General features: G+C 52.3%; 1 protein-coding gene across 1 annotated transcript in view; it reads left to right on the top strand.

Annotated features, from left to right (window-relative positions):
* Positions 1-17288, top strand: part of NFASC (neurofascin) — a 72074-nt gene extending 54786 nt beyond the window's left edge. The window contains exons 24-28 of the mRNA XM_006922865.1: positions 1991-2107; positions 3338-3490; positions 11011-11142; positions 13432-13501; positions 16688-17288. Of these exons, the coding sequence (XP_006922927.1) occupies positions 1991-2107; positions 3338-3490; positions 11011-11142; positions 13432-13501; positions 16688-16919 (704 nt within the window). The 3' untranslated portion in view covers positions 16920-17288. The remainder of the gene's footprint in view (positions 1-1990; positions 2108-3337; positions 3491-11010; positions 11143-13431; positions 13502-16687) is intronic.
* Positions 17289-17720: the final 432 nt, after the last annotated feature.

Below are 17720 nucleotides of genomic sequence, written 5' to 3'. Positions count from 1 at the left end.
ACCCCTCAAACATCCTGACTGCCTTTAATGCAGCAGAATGGCTCTAATGTCCAGGATTTATTGAATGAGTTTTCATCTTTATCATGTTTTGTATCTTAGGATAAAATGTTTTCTAAGTTTACTTTTTCCAGAGTAAAATAGGACTTTTCAGATTTCAAGGGATTTTCCCTAATTCCCACCTTCTAGGACTCGGCAGAACAATCCGTGCTCCGTCTCACTGACCCTTTTTGCTGTATAGTCGTCGGTAGCTCTCCTTGGTCCTTCTCTTTGAACTTCTCAGCTCTCCAGTGGTCGTCATCTTGTTCTCTCTATGGCAATGCCTTCCTTCGCTCTCACCTTTAAATCGTTTCGGTTTCCCATCGTTTGACCTTTTCTAACAGAGCCCAAATCTCATTGACCTTTCAGACAGTGAGATGTGGGTCAATGTTGTATTGGTGGCCAAACTGTCTAAACTCAAATTCTCAGGCTATTTCCAAAGGCCAGAGCAGAGGAGGAAACTCACCTCTCCTAATCATGACTAATTCATTCCCACTAGCAAGAGCCATGGGTGTCCCCAGAACTGGGATTGAGGTGGCCCAAAGCAGCCAATACAATGGAAACATTGGGCAGATAAGTAAAGAAGCCTACCTTCTGCCCCGTTCCGCCCCCCGCCTCCCCCGTGGAGAAGGCCCTGTGGTGCCATCAGTGGAATCTCTTTCTTGGTCTCTCACCTAACATGAGCTATACTCACCTGGGGCAACTGACAACTGACAGGATTGTAGTAAAGAAGGCACTTTTTTGAAGTTATGATCAGATCTTTTGTCATTTCTCAGCCTGCAGACTCAGTCACATGTCAAATAGATAATGAATAAATGTATCACCAATGTACTCTATTCATTTATTTTTGACAAGTGAGTTGGTGACAGTGCTCCCTTGCATGCTAATAAAATATACAGGAGCCACACTTGTAAAGTCTTTGAAATACAAGGCCTCACGCTAGTACTCCACTATGAAGGCTTTGCTGGGAAATAGGGTAATCAGACTACTGGGACTCTTGAAAAATGATTACTTTTGAAGATTAGCACCATTCCCTTGTCCACAGGCTATGATTTCAGACAGAACAATGGCTTTGATAAAGTAGCTCCCAGCTCGTAGGAACTAGATAATTAATGTCTTCTGTGTTGCATGGAGATCAAGCCTCAAAGACTGTGGTGCTGAGAAGCCAACAGAACAGGATGCTTCTGGTGTCCGGACCACTCAGGGGTGGGTGTCAAGAAAGAGTTATTTCTCTTGGTCCCACTTAGCCCATGAGAGAGAGAGGAAGGGTTCGTGCTGTCTCTACTTGGGACCCTGGAGTTCTAGGCCCTAAGTTCCCTTAGACGAGGGAACTTAGGCTATTTTCCACATAATGCAGGATTGTAGTGACCAAGGGTGACTCCAGGGGCTCCTCAGACCACAGTCACCTGTCTCGTTACTATCCTCTTCCTCCAGTTTCAGGAGCCCAGAAAGGCTTTCCCATGTTTGGTCCTGTCCTTCCTGCGAATCTCATCATGACTGTCAAGTGGCTTTGAAAGCTCTCCTCTCTCTTTCCTGTAGAACGTCTGTAGTTGAAGGGAACGAGGTGGGCTCTCCCCCCGTCTGCACGCGAGCCAATGGGGCTTTTTCCTGGCCCCTTTAACTGCATCGTCCGCATCCATGGTGGGGATCTAAAAAGGGACTGAGCCCAGGTTAGAGCCTCCAGTGCTATAGATCAGAACTCCCAACCCACCTACGTGGACGCACAGACAGTTAACAGCCCTCCCTCGCGTACGAGTCCTCCCAGCTGCGAATGTTTGTACCTGGACGGCGACCTCTGGCCTGGCCGCCAAGGCTGCAGCTTGGAGCTCTGTCGCCCTGGCACAGCCAACTCCGACTCTACCCTTTCCTGGCCTCCTACATGTGTCCGTCTATCTGTCTTCTCCAGAGCCTCCTCCCTCCTCACCACTAACTCCTCTTCTAACCCATCCACCAGCCCCCGACGAGCAGTCCATATGGAACGTCACAGTGCTCCCCAACAGTAAATGGGCCAACATCACCTGGAAGCACAATTTCGGGCCCGGAACTGACTTTGTGGTTGAGTACATTGACAGTAAGCATTGCTGTGCGGGGTGGTGGCGGTGGCCGTGGCGGCGGCAGCTGCAGCGGGCTGCGTAGATGCCATTAAAGAGATCCTGTGAACTCCCCCAGGCCCAGAGAGGCCTTTTAGCCCAGCTTAATTATGACTTAATGAAATCGATATGTGCTCAGATGGCAGTGAGGTGGGAGGAGCAGGCCCAAGGAGAAGGAAGGGGCTTCTGCAGCCATTAGTGAGGTCTAGGGTTGTATGTGCTGGGGAGGGTCTGGTAATGGGGCCCTCCATCTACTTCCTGTCCAAGATGGGTCCAAATAGGCCCCGAACGAACCAAAATTCGCCTCTGCATGGATCTCCTTAACTCAGAATCCATGTTTTCTGATGTCGCCAGTAGACAGGTGGGGCCAGTTCAGACTTGGGGTAGAACTGTGCTTTCCTCACAGAGGGACACCAGTGGCCACAGTCAGAGACACAGACCACAGAGAACTGGTGGCTTCAACTGAGCTGTTCACATTTTGCTGGATCTTGAGACCACAGATAACAGATCTGTTAACCTGTGAAGTGTAGCCAGGATATCTGCCTTGTCTGAGTGAAGGCTCCTGCTTCTGCGGGGTCAGGCCCACCCTGGCGGCCTCTGGCATGTACTGTAAGCAAGTACGCCAACTAACCCGACTGGGCCGGCCACCCGAATATCTCGGAGGAGAGAACAAAGACGACCCTTAGTTCTCTGTTGTCAGAGGGGAATCACATCCACGGAATCCAGAATCTTGTTGCAGCTTCCTGCTGCCACCAATCACCCTACACCCCAGGCACACAGGCACTCACGTCTGATGTGTGGATTTTCCACATGGCCAGAGATGGGAAGTAGGGTCCTGTCTCACTTCCGTTACCATGAGAGATGGTAACTGGCCCTCTGACCCTCTTCAGGATAATAGAGCATTGGCTGACACCCGGAAAGCGTAAGGCAGGAGATCATGACATGTTTAGCTCTCAGGCAGTGGTGAGGAGAAGACTCTGGGAAAGGGAGCGGCGTCCTCAGCCGAAGGGCCGTGATGCAGGAGAGTCAGCGCCGCGTGGCAGGGCCGGCGGTGGAGCGGCCTGGTGACCTGCTCTGTGCAGTGGCCTGGCCCCGCAGTCCCCAGGCCCCTTCCCCCATGCTTCAACCTTGGACAGGTGGCAGGAGCCTGAACGCTGCCTCTCTAGCTCCTCATGCCTGGCCCCAGGCTGACCGAGGTTTCTGTTCCCCAGGCAACCATACGAAAAAAACTGTCCCTGTTAAGGCCCAGGCCCAGCCTATACAGCTGACAGACCTCTATCCCGGGATGACATACACGTTGCGAGTTTATTCCCGGGACAACGAGGGCGTCAGCAGCACCATCATCACCTTTATGACCAGTGCAGGTGAGAGGGGACCTGGCCCGGCCATCCCCACAAGCATGGGCATTTCATTCTCATCCTCAGCTTCCTGCTTGTCTCCTCTCAGAAAGAAGACCCCTCCCCACCCGTGCCCCACCTTGCATGGCGCGTCTCAGCTCTTACACTTTGCGGCTCCCGGGGAGACGAGGAGCCAGAAGTGCATGCGCAGGGGAGAGGAAACCATACTTCTGACCCTGCGGGGACAAGTGGGGGAATCAGAGGGAAACAGGGGTTACAGAACGAGGACCAGAAGACCGCCAGGCCCCGCCCCTCCCCAAACTCAAGATAGAAGGGCTTGGTCTCTGCGGGTGGGTCTGGGGGCCGCTGGAGTTGCGATGAGCCTGCCCCGTGAGCACTGGGCCTGGCTTCCTGCCTGTAGGATGAGGGAATAGGAACATCCAAGGGCCTTGACCCAGAAATCTTCCCGAAACCAAACCAAGAATCAGCACGTATGTCACTGCCTTGGCGTTGTCATCTGTTGTTTAAATATTGCGAGTTGTTTGGGATTTGTTTTAATTTTCGTCCTAAGTTTATCGTGGCTTAAAAGTCATTGACATTTTTTTTCTTGCTGGGAGAGGGGAAGAAGCTCTTGTATTGGAATAGTTCTGGCTCAAAAGGGGCTTCAGCTGTGGATGGAGAGGCACCTTGTTGTAAATGAGCAGGCCAACTAAGGCTCAGTAAAGGGTGCAACATTCAGAAATCTCTGCTAGACAGGGTGGCTGGCAATCTGCAGACACAGGGCACTTGCTTGTCTCTTTCTGAATATCTTTGAAATCAGACAGGCAGGTGGTATGCTAAGCCCTGGGGTTAAGGGTGAGAGTGGGGGACGAGAGTGCGAGAGAACAGGACCAGTGCCTGCCCCCCAGGGATATCTTAATCAGATGCAGGTTGGTAGACACAAGGATAGAGATAATAAAAACCACAAGGATTTACATGAACTTCTGAACATTGACTTAAATATTACTCTTCCTGCGCCTAGCCTGGTAAAGCCAATCCCGGTCACTTGCATCTTGAGCATACTGCCCATCTGTATAAATGTGTCGCTGTACCCCTTCTAGCCTGGTCCCTCCTGATCAGAGCATCTTGTCCTCCTCTCTGTGTCTCTGCCTATCCTGCATATGTCCGTGCCATTAACACTCAGGGAGTCTGAGAGCCCAGCTGCCTGCTTGAAGGGAGCCAGGCCAACTCAGGCAGGATGTCTGTGAGTGGCCAGGCTGTCCTGGGAGCCAGGCAAGGGAACTGGACAGTTGACCAAGTAGAGCAGGTGGCTGGACTCTGCCTGACCCAGTCGGGGTCCCAAGCTGTTGTTCACCAGTGCATACGTACTTTGCTGTTGCTTCATTACAAACTTGAGTCCAGCGCAGAGGCAGGAAGCAAAGATGAGATAGAGGAATGATGCAGAAGCCAGCACCGCCGGCTTCAGAGTGAGACTTCTCCCAGTGCTAAGGCCTGGGGCTGTGGGTGAGGGTTGGAGAGAAAGGGCCAGAGAGAAAAGGACCAGCGTCTGCCCTCAGGGATGTCCCAATCTGCTTTGTGATATTAAACACATAGGACAGAAAAAAACGATGAGGACTGATAATATACTTCTGAGCCCTGACTCAAATGTTCGTTTTTCTTTGTGCAGAGGCTGATGCTGATAGCTTGCTTTCATAGCTGTGAGGCACTTGGCACTTAGAAGTTCTTCTGAATCCTCCCATTGCAAGCCAAAGTGGTCAGGTTTAGGACCCTAACTCCAAGCACGTAATGCTCACTTACCTCCCTAGCAGTCTGGAAATTACTATGTGCAAACCACATAGGGAAGAAAAAAAATATTGTCACTTTCTGAAGTTCGTGTGTGCGTGTGAGAGTGTGTTCGGACGCTTCGAAAATACACAGTGTTTCCTATGGTTAGACTCCAGAGCAAGTTCCCACTGTCCCTGTGTCTCTGTGTCTCATCAAAGCAAGAGTGTGTGAGCATCTCTGGACCTGACCACTGGTCATTCAGGCAGCCACAGGCTATTGCTTTAGTCCCCAGACTCAAACATGCTGCAGTGGTTTAGGAAGGAAGTGGAAGAAAACCACTAGGAAAGCTAACGGGCTCCCTGGTCCTCAGCAGAAAGATCCCACGTGGGAAGTAAATCACCTCCTTGAAGCTTGTGAAGCCAAAGAGGCCCAAGGGGCTACAAAAACATAGCTCCGGACTCCAAAAGGCCCGTCGGCTCTTCCATCCTGAGTGGGTGGCATGGGGTGAGGCGGCGGCAATGGTGGATGCTGACAGTGGGCCAGCAAGACAGACAACCCACATCAGACCTCAGGAAGTGGAAAGGAAGGACATTAGGGAACTGAACTGTAGTCCATCTCTTATTGCTGTGTTGGGAGAAACCCGGGATGGGTTGAGGTGAGAATAGAGAGGTGTACATTGATGCTTCAGTGAGATCAGCCCAGCCAAACTGCATTTGAAGAAAGTTCATTCCTGTCATATTTGTTCATCTGTCCTTACTTCTGAAATATAATTCTCTTGCCGACCTTAAATGACTAGCCTCTCTTCCATAGCCAAATCAAATTCCTCCCAATTAGTTAAGAGTCATGGAACGGTCTCCCTTGAGTGTGACTTGCCCATTTCTGAGTGGGGTCGTAGGGTGTGGTGTGGAAGGCACACAAAATATGGCCTGTAGTCCAGAGTAAGAAGCATTGGGGCCTGTGTTTGCCAGGTTGAGTCCACCTTACCCCAGATCCCACTTTGTATTAGTTTTGTTTTTTTTTTAAGTGAGATATTGACATATAACATTGGTTAGTTTTAGGTGTACAACATAATGATTTGATATATGTATATATTGCAAAATGATCACCACAGTAAGTTTAGTTAACATCCATCACCACATATAGTTACAAAATGCACTTGGTTTTGAACAGCCTTTCATGTCCAAACTTCACAGAAAATCCTTTGACCGCTTTAGTAAGGACTGAAAGTAACATTTGCATTTTATATGTTGAAGTCAAGAATGAAAAGCTACATTTGCTTTCTAAATTGCCCATATGGACTCTCTCCCTGGAATTGACTTTTCCTCCCAAGAGAAAGAGGGTCTCACAGAGACGCCGTCAGGGTGTATCAGAACGAGCATCAGGAAGATGGTGGAGCAAACAGGCCTCTGCAGACATGCAAACCAGAGTCTCTGCAAGAGGTGGGAATCTCCATCCAAACACAAGTGATTCCTTCATCCCAGTATCTAGGCATAGCTCACAGGCAATATCCCTGTGACCCCTAGCTGGGGTCAGAGAAGAAACTACTACGGTATTCCAGGTTAACCATGTTATATTAGGATTAAGTTGGTCATTAATCAATAAGTAGTCACTGACTACTTGTTACGTGGCCAGCATCATGCAAAATACTAGGGGGCTCAAAGAATCCCCTGTTCTCAAGCCTTTCATAGTGTCATTAGAAATCAGGATCTGGGAAACAGCAATTAAATGTTGCATTGCCCAGAGTAAACGAGGGTGAAATTGGAGTTCAGAGATTGGTGTGAGCTGGAGGAACAGGAGATTCAGGAAAGAGGCCAGACCACGCAAAGGGAGAGCCAGAGGGGCGGCAGTGCAGGCGCCTTGTGCAGAGTGGGAAGGACGCAGGGAGGGGAGGACCTGCACACCTGGAAGGCCAGGCCGGATGGAAGTGTCCTAGGACCATTACAATCTAGTGTGTCATTTTATTCTCTGGAGCTGAGAGGCAGAGAGGGAGGGGACCCCTCTGGAACGGAGCAGTGAGGTGAATATGAGAATTCTGGAAGGAGAAATAATAGCCCTTAGAGATGGGGAGAACAGCGAAGCCACTGGCAGAAGCAGGGAACAGGGAGGGGGCAGGAAGACACATGTTGAATTTCAAGCAGATGGACCATCCGAAGAGCTGTTTGGAGGAAGCGCTGGGCTTACCGTGTGGAACTGGCTGCAGGGACAGTGAGAGATGAATAGAAGGATTGCCATTTGGAAAGTCAGGACTGGAGGGCAGTGAAGGTAAGAGTCAAGGATGCAGAGGTAGGTTGGGGAAAGACCCACTTCACGATGGTAGATGAAGCATATAGAGGGGCTTGAAGTCAGCTTGTCGGGAGCGGAGAAAGGAGTTGGCATGAACTGGAGACAATGGAAGATCAAGGCGTTTGCCTGTAAGAGGACAGTGCATGAGCTAGGGCTGAAAGTCTGGCAGGTTCCTCAGGGGGGTTTAAGGCACAGGAAGCGTCAACGTATTTTAACAGCAGAAGGGAAGAGAAAGCAAAGAAAAAGAATTTGAAAACACTGGTTTTCAGAGATCCTTTCAGGATTGAGCTGCCAAGGAAGTGCGGCCTGGGTCCCACAGCTGAGGGAGGAGTAACTTCAGAGCGGGGAGAGGAAGCCCGCCTGACCTGGGACCAGGGATTGTCGTAGAGGCTGTGAGGTTTCGCTGCTTCACTGGTCTCCAGAGCGGGGGAGGTGGGGTCAACGCTGATGAGGGCAGAGAGGGAGTAATGTGGGAGGAACAGTTCGGGAAGGACAGTAAGAGATGAGCACAAGGATTGCCAGGAGGCAGTGAGGCCCAGCTGAAGTATACAGTGAATGTGCGATGGGCCCGGGTCTGCGTCTTCCTCCAGCAGTGCTCATGGCAAGAGCAGAAAAATGCAGTAATTGCCAAGGAGACCCACAGCTGGGAATTGAGGCGATGCTGGAATGAGTGACCCAAAAGGGAGGACAGTGCGGAGTGTAAGGTTAGCAGAGGCCCCATCAGGCCAAGAGGGTGAGTGGACTGAACTCAGGGAAGAAAGTGGAGCAGATGTGAGCCGCGTGCCTCCTATGCGTAAGGCTCTGTCCCAGCACTGAGGAGAGAACGTGAACCTGACAGTCACTCCAAGGAGCTTATTTTCTGGGCAGAAGGACCCAGAGTGGTCAAGAGCACAGACTCTGGAGCCAGGTCACATCTCTACCGCTTCATAGCTCTGTGACCTTGAGTAAATCACTTAACCTCAGTGGCTCCGTTTCCTCATCTATAAAATAAGGATGATAATAACCCACTTTATGGGGTTGTCGTAACAGCTAAATTAGAGTATGTGTGGGGAAGTACTCAGAGCAGAGCCTGGGAAGCACTTATAAGTGTAAACCGTCAGTAGTGGCAATACATTAGTCTCCCCTTATGCACGGTCAACCACAATCCGAAAATGTTCAATTTCCCCAACCATCAATATCATCTGCTCCTGACAACCAGCCATCGCCATCATGGCTCAGGGATCCAGGATCACCCAAAGCAGATGATCCTCCTTTTGATGTGTCATCAGACTCAGACGGTCAGTAGAGCCTAACACTAAGTCACAACGCTACACCATTCACCTCACTTCCTCTCATCACACAGGCCCCATCATCTCACATCGTCACAAGAAAGGTGAGTGCAGTACAGTAAGATGTTTTGAGAGAAGCAGAGACCACATTCACATAACTTTTATTATAGTATATTATTGTATTGTTCTTTTTTATTGTTACTCTCTTATGCATAATGTGTAAATTAAACTTTAGTATCTATATAGAGTTCAGGATTATCAATGGATTCAGGCATCCACTGGGGGGTGTTAGAATGTACCCCCCCCCCGGACTACTATATGTCCATTAAATGGTTACGAGTGCTGTGCAAAAGGTAAGTTAGACCCCCGCAGAGAGTGGCTGTGTCGGGGAGGGGGCCTTCGCTTCCGCTGGGAAGGTCCAGGAAGGCCTTCCTGAGAAGATGACATTTGCTGAGACAGTCATCTGATGAAAGAGCAGCGGATGCAAAGGCCCTGAGGCAGGAATGAGAGCGGCCAGTGTAGCCGGACTATAAAGAGGGGTAGGAGATAGGACTAGCGAGGTGGCCAGGGCCAGCTCTACTGGGACTCGATGGGTTAGGATAAGGAATGTAGGCTTTTCCCAATAGTAATGACATGCATTAGAGGTTAAAGCAGAAAGTGATTTGACCTTATCTGGGGTTCGGGGAAGATGCCCCTGACACTGTGTGGGTATGGCCTGCAGGAACAGGAGTGGAAGCAGGGATGGACTTTCCCCAACAGCATTCGTAGATCAGGGTGATCGCAGCCATGTTCTGTGGAACTCAGCTGCTTTTCACGCCAGGCAGCCAGGGCTTGGCGCACTTGTTCATCAGTCTTCACCATGTATTGAGACCCTCTTGGTGCCACGTTCTTGGCTGGAGGGTTGTAAAGACAGTTTCTCTGCCCAAGAGGAGCAAAGAGTGGGAACGGGTCCAGGTACCTGCTGCACAAACTAGCACATGATGAAGACGCCGAAGCGCAGTAAAGGCCCTGGGGGCCACCCCTCTGTTCCCCTGAAGGAGGCCGGGTGCCCGGGGCTCCTCGGGCTCTCAGCTCTGGCCGCAGTCTGGCTCCCGCAGAGACTGCTCAGCCCGCTCAGCTGGCTCCAGTTACTCTGTGTCTGTTCCGGTCCTCTGATCCTTCCTCTCCTCCAGGTCTTGGTTTTCAGGGCGGGCTGCATTCTCAGGAGGTGTTGCTTTCGCTCTCTAGTCCCTAGAAAGGAGAGGGCGAGTGGGTCCTACCCAGCCCACACCCCTTCCCAAGCCCTAACCCCAGCCATTGTGTCATCTAGGGCACCGTCAGATGATGCCTGAGCACCTGTCCTCTAGGCCAATCTACAGGCCCCACGAATCACACAGTGGTCTAGCCACGTGGAGACAGGTCTCCACACATTCCAGGCAGGGACAGAGAGGGACTCACTGTCGGAGGGAGGGAGGGGGCAAGTCGGCTTGTCACAGCCACTGGGTGGCAAGCGGGGGGCGAGGGGGGGCGCCAGGGGTGGTCTTCTGCACGTGGATGAGGTCCGAATTGTCATGGGGTGTGCTGAAGGCATGGCTCCAGCCCCAACGTGGCCGCCAGCCACCTGGGGTTGTCTTTATGTCGGAGCGCACAGTCCAGCTGGGGAGTCATGAGGAAGCAAGGGCATCCTGGAACTGTACTCTGCCCAGACATAGTCCCGGGAAGCCTGGTGGCTTCAGGGCCATGATGGTGGGCAAAGGCGATACTCAGGGTCCATGCTGGCCCTCGAAGGTGTTCTTCTCACAGGTGTTTGCAACGTGACCATGGCCACCTTCCCTGATTGGTAGCATACAGGCTCCGTTTTCTCACCCCAGGCTCATTCATGGGAAATCGTCCCTGTGTGGCCAATCCCTGACCTTCCCTCAATCCCCGCCAGGCTGTGACCAAGACGTGGTTTATAAGAATGCCATGCCTCCTCCTCAGGAAACTCCCCCTTCCTACAGGATCTGTCAGCCTTCTGCTGCTTATTCTGCTCCTGTTCCCCCTTCCTCTGCTTCCTTTCTGACCCTTGGACTCTCCTTAATTATTTTCTTTGTCCCTGTAGCAGCGTAGTCTGGGCCAGAGGGCTGCTAGGTTACGGTAGCGGGAGGCACCAGGAGGAGCATCGATGCGAAGTAGCTGAAGTTCTTCCCTCACCTCTCCCTCTTCGCCTTCTCCTATGCAAAATCTTTCACGTCTGCTTCTGCCTCCCCCCAGCTTACACCAACAACCAGGCCGACATCGCCACCCAGGGCTGGTTCATTGGGCTTATGTGTGCCATCGCACTCCTGGTGCTGATCCTGCTCATTGTCTGTTTCATCAAGAGGAGTCGCGGTGGCAAGTACCCAGGTAAGATGCGTCAGAGGAGTGGGCTTAAGGGACTGGCCGGCAAGCTTCCCTGTGAGTCACCAGGTCCCCTGCCGTATCCGGGGTGCTCTGTTCTCTCAGTGAGCCCAACCCCTGCCAAACTTGGAAAAACAGTCCTCTTGCCTGTTCTGTGCATCTTAGAGCTGCCAGAAAGCACTTGAGTTAATTAAGTTTGCTTGAAGTGGGTGGATGGAGCAGTCCAGGCAGCTCTAGAGAGGATGGAAGCAACCCTGGCCCCTATTAAGAATGACCTTCCCCTCCTTGACTCACCATCCATCTGCTCAGTAAAATGGCTTTTTTAAGTCTGAATCTCATTAGAATCCTGTCTCAGAAAAGGAGGAAGGAAAAGAGGCATTTTCTCTAACCATGAGAAAGAAAATGTTGTGAGGAGGGATCTGGACAGAAGCACACCCATGAGAGAGGCCGCAGCGCTGGCTCTTGGCGTGACTAGGACTGCATCACGGACACCCGAACGGAGGATAGAAGCTCCCACGTGAGGCGCAGACAGAGGCTGAGGGGCGGGATGCACTGACAGGGACCCACCCTTAAAGGGCTCTGGGCTTTCCTAGAATCTCAAAGACACATTTCTCTTCCGTGGGCCTCAAGGTCCTCCAGCCCAGACAAACCAAGGTCAAGGACAAAGACCTCTAGCATTCTCGTTTCTGGAAATATTGATTGTTGTTCAAACAGGGGCAAGAAAGCCATCCGTCTGCAATGGGATGGGCGGAGTAACAGGAGACAAGATAATGGATGACCCTGACGGTGAAAATCCTGCTGGACTGCAAAACGAGATCGCTCCCTGCCCCCCAAAGCCCGCCCACCAAACACCCCATGCACCCCAAATGCCTGCTTCTCTCCATCTCTATGGATAAGTCCTCCTCCAGGCCCCCTCTAAAACTCAGAGGGAGAAGAGATTTTTATTTTCTTTCCCTGCCCACTTACCCTCAAGACCCTAGGATTCTAAAGAATTATGCCTCTCCTTGAAGTGAGGGGAGCACCTGTGAGCGAGGGCAGGGAATTATCACTCTTGTTTTGGTAAATGATGTTTTCTTTCATGTTGTTGTGCTGTGTAGGGATCGTTTTTCTTCTGTTAGAGAGAAGGCCAGAGTTAGGGAGAAAGGTGGCCTTACTGAGTTTACCCGCCTGTCCCAGGGGGTACTGGAACACCTGAGGGACTCATCGGATGAACTCTGAGCCTTCCTTTACCAATTAGAAAGTGTCTCATTCCAGTCCTCCTTACAGCTACGCTGCTTCCCTCCACTACTAGGGTAAACCCCTAGTCCATTAGAAAGACGAGTAAACCAGGAGCCATGAGGCCTGGGCCCTAGTCTTTACTCTAGACTTATTCAGTCTGACCTCCTCTCAGAGCAGCTCGGCTTGGCTAAGAGGCGACTGAATTGATCGCCCATCACCCATTGGACTGTCACCTCTGCCTCTCTGACAGCACCCGCTCGTCCTCATTGTGCAGGCCGCCCCAATAATGCCCAACGCACTCACTCACACTCATTACCAATTAGTTATGTGATGTGTTCCTCGCCTCTCAAAGCCTGTTTCTCTCCCCTAAAATGGGGGTTATTATCCTGCCCTGTTCCTTAAAAAGTATGTATAAAGAGTCGTTCATGAAGTGTCTGCTGTGGCTTTGTGCTGGGTGCCAAGGGTTCCAGAAGAAAAGATGATCCCTCCCTCAAGGACATTTCAGCTGGCTCAGAAGGAAGATCACAGCACAAGACAGGGCCTTGACGGATGTTTATAAATCGCAGAGGAGGCGTGGGAAAAGGGAGCCCTGGAAACAAGTGAGGTCACAGCTACGTGAGCACTTTCCATGCCAGAGGTGTGGATGGGCACTCAGCTAGGAGCTTTGACGAAACAGGTAGTTCCCCAGCCTCAAACAAGGAACTGGCACTCTGTCACAGGCATGAGAAACACACGCAAATAATTGTAACACAGCAGAATAAGAAACGTGCCAAAGAAAGGATCGCATCCATTCAGTGTTTGGGGAAGACTTCATGGAGAGGTATGGGGAGCCAGGTGGGAGAAGAAGGTAGTTGTCAGGGGAGATATAAGGAAACTGCTGGCGATGAGGATGAGGAAGAGGCAGAATCAGCCTAGAAACTGATTAAATGTAGGAAGGAAGAACAAGGGAAACGGCGATGGTGCCTTTTTGAAAGGGAGAGTGTTGCTGAACCCAAAGGCAGTGTCTTCTGGCTGTCTGATCAGGGCTCTGCAGAGCAGGTCACCATGTCTAAGTCTTTGCTTCTCTTACTGACTAAGTGCGAGAAAAGAAAGACGTCCCCCTTGGCCCTGAAGACCCCAAAGAAGAGGATGGTTCATTTGACTACAGGTGCGTGATCTCCTTGGCTCCTGTTCTCACACAGTGCCTCCTGTCAGCTGGTTTGTCTGTCCCCACTGCCCCTGAGACAGGGACGTCCCCTCAGAGCAGCTTGGCTTGGCTGAGAGTCACTGTATTGATTGCCCGTCACCCATTGGGCTGTCACCTCTGCCTCTCTGACAGCACCTGCTCGTCCTCATAGTGCCGGACAAGGCTGCCCCCACACTGCCGAACACACTCATTCCACGAACAGCATTCTTCACTCTGCTGCATAACTCAGATTTATTAAGCTCCTCATATGTGCTTCCACATTTTTACTCTGAAAACGAGCCCTTGGTCCTCTGTTATGACATGAGCTCAGCTCTCAGCTTCCTCTCTGCCTATGCCCCACCCCAACCCTGAAGATAATTAACTGGGAAACTGAATTGTCCTAAAGCATGGACTAGGTGAGGGATGAAGGGTAGTGGTGGTGGTGTGGTGGGGTGTTCTAGGCCTTTTCCTCATGAACTTAAACAATTATCTCGCCTCTAGCCTGAAATGGGCCTTGGAGAGGCATACGGTCCAGCTTGTCCCAAATGAGAGGACCGCAGCACAGACCTAGAAGGGACCTGCCCAAGACTCTCACACTCGCCACCTAGTGAGCTAGTGGCAGAGCTGTGGAGGCCAGGGGCCCAGCTTCCAGCTACTGCCATTGTCCTGTGCCCATGCTCTTTCTCAGATCTGGACAGGCCGTTGTATCTGGCTTAACAAAGTGGCAATTTGTCCTTTTTGATGGCAAGTGTATTTTGAGTTAAGGAACATTGCAGAGTAGGTCATGGATGTCTCATTTATCGACCAAGTGCGGTGGGAGGGAAATGCTCTCATCAGAGCCCTCCTTCCCCACTCCACCCAGTCACTCTCGGGCTAGGTCACCCCTGTCCTCCTCTGACCTCTTCTTATCCCATCCTGGGCCTCCGCCACTGTCCATCAGCAGCCTGGCAAGCAAGCTCAGATCAATGGGCGGCAGAGCCACTGCCCACACAAGAGTCTGTCTGGCGGCTTAAGGACCATGTCTGTCCATCCAATCACATTGTTTCCATGAGCTTCCCAAAGGGCAAGCATGAGAGGCCCCTCCCCTGCTATCCTCACCACCGCTGGTGGGGGCCAGCACCCTCACAAGCTGAGAGCTGTTCCCTGGTCATCAGTAACAGGCCCTAGAGTGGCCACAGAAAGGTGAAGACCTCCTCAAATACAGGGCCAGGCAGCCTGTGCTGTGAGAAGCTGCTCCCTTAGGGGTGGAGAGGGAGGATCCATCCTAGAGCCCCTACTGGGATGAGTCCAAGAGCCCTAAACGGGGGAAGGACTAAAAGTAATACATCAGAGGAAAAACCAAGTTTCTAGGTGGGACAGGCCTGGAGGCACGAAGGAGCATGGCTCACCCTCGCTCCACTCTGGCTTAGCTCCCAAAGCCTCTCCAGTGGGGCGCTCTGCTTCCCTCTCCCTCATCTGTCCACCTGGTCCTCTAAGGTCTCTTGGAAGGTAGCCTGACAGGGGGCTAGACCCGGGTTCTCCAGTCATTCCGATCTCTCTCAAGCTTCCCTTAGGAAAGGTCTGTGCTTTCCAGATCTAGAGCCTCTTTCCCCTCAAAAACCTGACACACTGCAGCCCCCTCCAGTAGGCGGAGGACCCTGGGGAGGCAGTGCCTGTGAAGAAGCCCAGCAGGCAGGTGGGGTGAGGAGCCTGGTAATTGGAATCTGCTAGTTCTCTGAGTGCCCTTCTAGTTCTTCAAATTTAAGGGGAAAAAAAAAGATTCTGCTAGTTCTCAAAAGGTGAGTTCCACTTCCGGTACAAACCCTGGAGACCAACTTCCCTCACTTAGGGCATCTCTCCTATAGCACTGCCGTGGGAACACAGTTAGGCTGTGTTAATGGGTGCGTTCACTAAGCACATGTGTGTTGCAGGGGGCGGGGGGTCGCTAATAGCTTTCCATCTACTGAGGCCCAGTTCCTCTCAGGCTCTGGCTCAGGGCCCTCCCCTGACAGCTGTCTTTGCCCAGCGCTGCTGTTAGAAGCTAGAACAACTCTTCAGTATGATGGCAGCTCAGCCTGTTGTTTTCAGCATGCCCAGGAAGGACTGAGTGTGGCCTGGGGCAGGGGAGGGGGCTGAGAGTGTCTGCTCAGACCACAGGCACCACAGTGGTCCCAGATCCCACTGCCTCCTGCCTGGGAACTCGGCTCCCTTCTGAAGTGCAGCCAGCAGCACCTGGGCCCCCCTCCAAGCCTAAAGGGCAAAGAGTTTTCCAGCCAGGGGAAGGGATGTGGTGCTTGAGCAGACGGACGCCCTGCCTCTGGGGTGTCTTACTTCCTGGGGCCACAGCAGGCACAACTGTAGCTGCCACTTTAACCGTCAGCCTCCAAGTTCTCTTTGCACAGGAGGAGCCTCAGGGCAGGAGCTGGGGCCTCAGGAGCTGGGCGGGATCCTCGGTGCCTTGCTGTGTGTTTCAAGTTGCTGGCATCTATTACCTGCATGCCCCGCTTTCCTCACACCCTCTTTCACTTGCTAGCCCAGAAGCAACAGCATCTGTTTGTAAACCTGAGAGAAAGCTGAGAGAAGCGACACTTAGAGAAAGGGAGAGGCCAGGCAAAGATTTGTTTCTTTAAGAAGCAAACCCCGGCTTTTTGTCAAAGGCAGAGCCTTTCCAGAGTCACAGATCACTGAGAGTCAAACTAGTCCAGCCCCTCCTGATGGGGAGACTAAGGCTCAGTAAGAAGAAAGGCTGTCCCAAGACCACAGAACCACACAGTAACTAGAACTCCCGTCCTGACTCTTCCCGTCCTGCCTGGTCTCACAGCATTGGGCTCTGCCTCATCCGAGGTGGCCGTCTTCTGCCCGTTCCCACCCCAGAGGGTAGCCTGGCCTCATGGACGGCGCCCCAGATCAGGAGTCCGCAGTATGGGCTTCCATCTCAGCTCTGCACCAGCTCTGCACCTCACCTTGGAGAAGCTGCTTGTCCTTTCTAGGCCACGGTTTCCCTTCTGTAGAACTGGATGGACAGGGGAGGGCTGGACTGGGGGGTCCCTGAGGTGCTGTCCTCTCTGAGCTGTGTGTCACATGTAGCGCGTGTGCTTGGCAAGAGGCCAGCAGCCCTGCCCCACCCCACTTGGGCTTGGGCAGCCCTGGGCTGGGCTGAGCCCTGATCCTCTGTCTCTCTCTGGCCAGTGACGAAGACAACAAGCCCCTGCAGGGCAGCCAGACATCGCTGGACGGCACCATCAAGCAGCAGGAGAGTGACGACAGCCTGGTGGACTATGGCGAGGGCGGCGAGGGCCAGTTCAACGAGGACGGCTCCTTCATTGGCCAGTACACAGTCAAAAAGGACAAGGAGGAAACCGAGGGCAACGAAAGCTCAGAGGCCACGTCACCAGTCAACGCCATCTACTCTCTGGCCTAACGGAACCCCCAGGCACAGCCACTGTTTTGCAAGTGGGAGGAGGGGAGAGGGGGAGATGAAGCCACCACCACCTTCAGGGACAAGGGTACAACATGGGGGTCTGCCAAGCCGTGAGGACCACCGACCACCTAGCCAACCACAAGTCCCTTCCCAATGACCCCACACACGCCCGGGTGCCACCTGTGTGGGAGAGCTACAGCCGTGGCTGAGCGCAGCTGGAGGGAGCCCTGGCCCCTTGCTCAGCCTCACAGCCACCCTGAGCCTTCCACCCAACTGCCCGCCCTTCACCTCGGACACACTCACCGGTTTCTGTTGGTTCTGGTACTTTTCATTGTCTTTACTTTCGCTTTGTGCATCTTCTCCTCCAGACCCCATGTCTCCATTTTTTTTCCTTTTGAAGAAGTGTCCCTGGAAAAAGAAAGAATAGGTGGATTCTCTCCTAGAAAACTGCAAAGATAGGCAAAAAGGATTGGTCCATAAAAGAAGATACAAAAAAGCTGCAGTATTCAAACCGCGCCGGGCCAATGTATTTCCGAAGGATGCCTTTCTCGCCATATGCCTCCCTATGCCCGCAACCCACCCACCTCGGCCTTGTCAGTTGCTGAGCTGGGCTTCGCTTCTTTCTGGAAAATGACAGTATTTTTGGCAGGGATAGGGTGGACAGGCCTCCTTGCCTTGCTCTGGCTTATTTGGGAGGTGGGCTTACCTCTTGCTCCTCGCTCTGACCCTGCCCCTTCCTCCAGAGTGTCTAAGACAAGAGCTGCACTGACTCTGACGAAGGAATTTGAGGAACAGGCGTGG

This window comes from Pteropus alecto, unplaced genomic scaffold (genome assembly GCF_000325575.1).
Source record: "Pteropus alecto unplaced genomic scaffold, ASM32557v1 scaffold359, whole genome shotgun sequence".
Taxonomy (NCBI): domain Eukaryota; kingdom Metazoa; phylum Chordata; class Mammalia; order Chiroptera; family Pteropodidae; genus Pteropus; species Pteropus alecto.
Note: the sequence above shows the minus strand (reverse complement) of the source record. Positions and strands in the feature narration are given on the sequence as shown.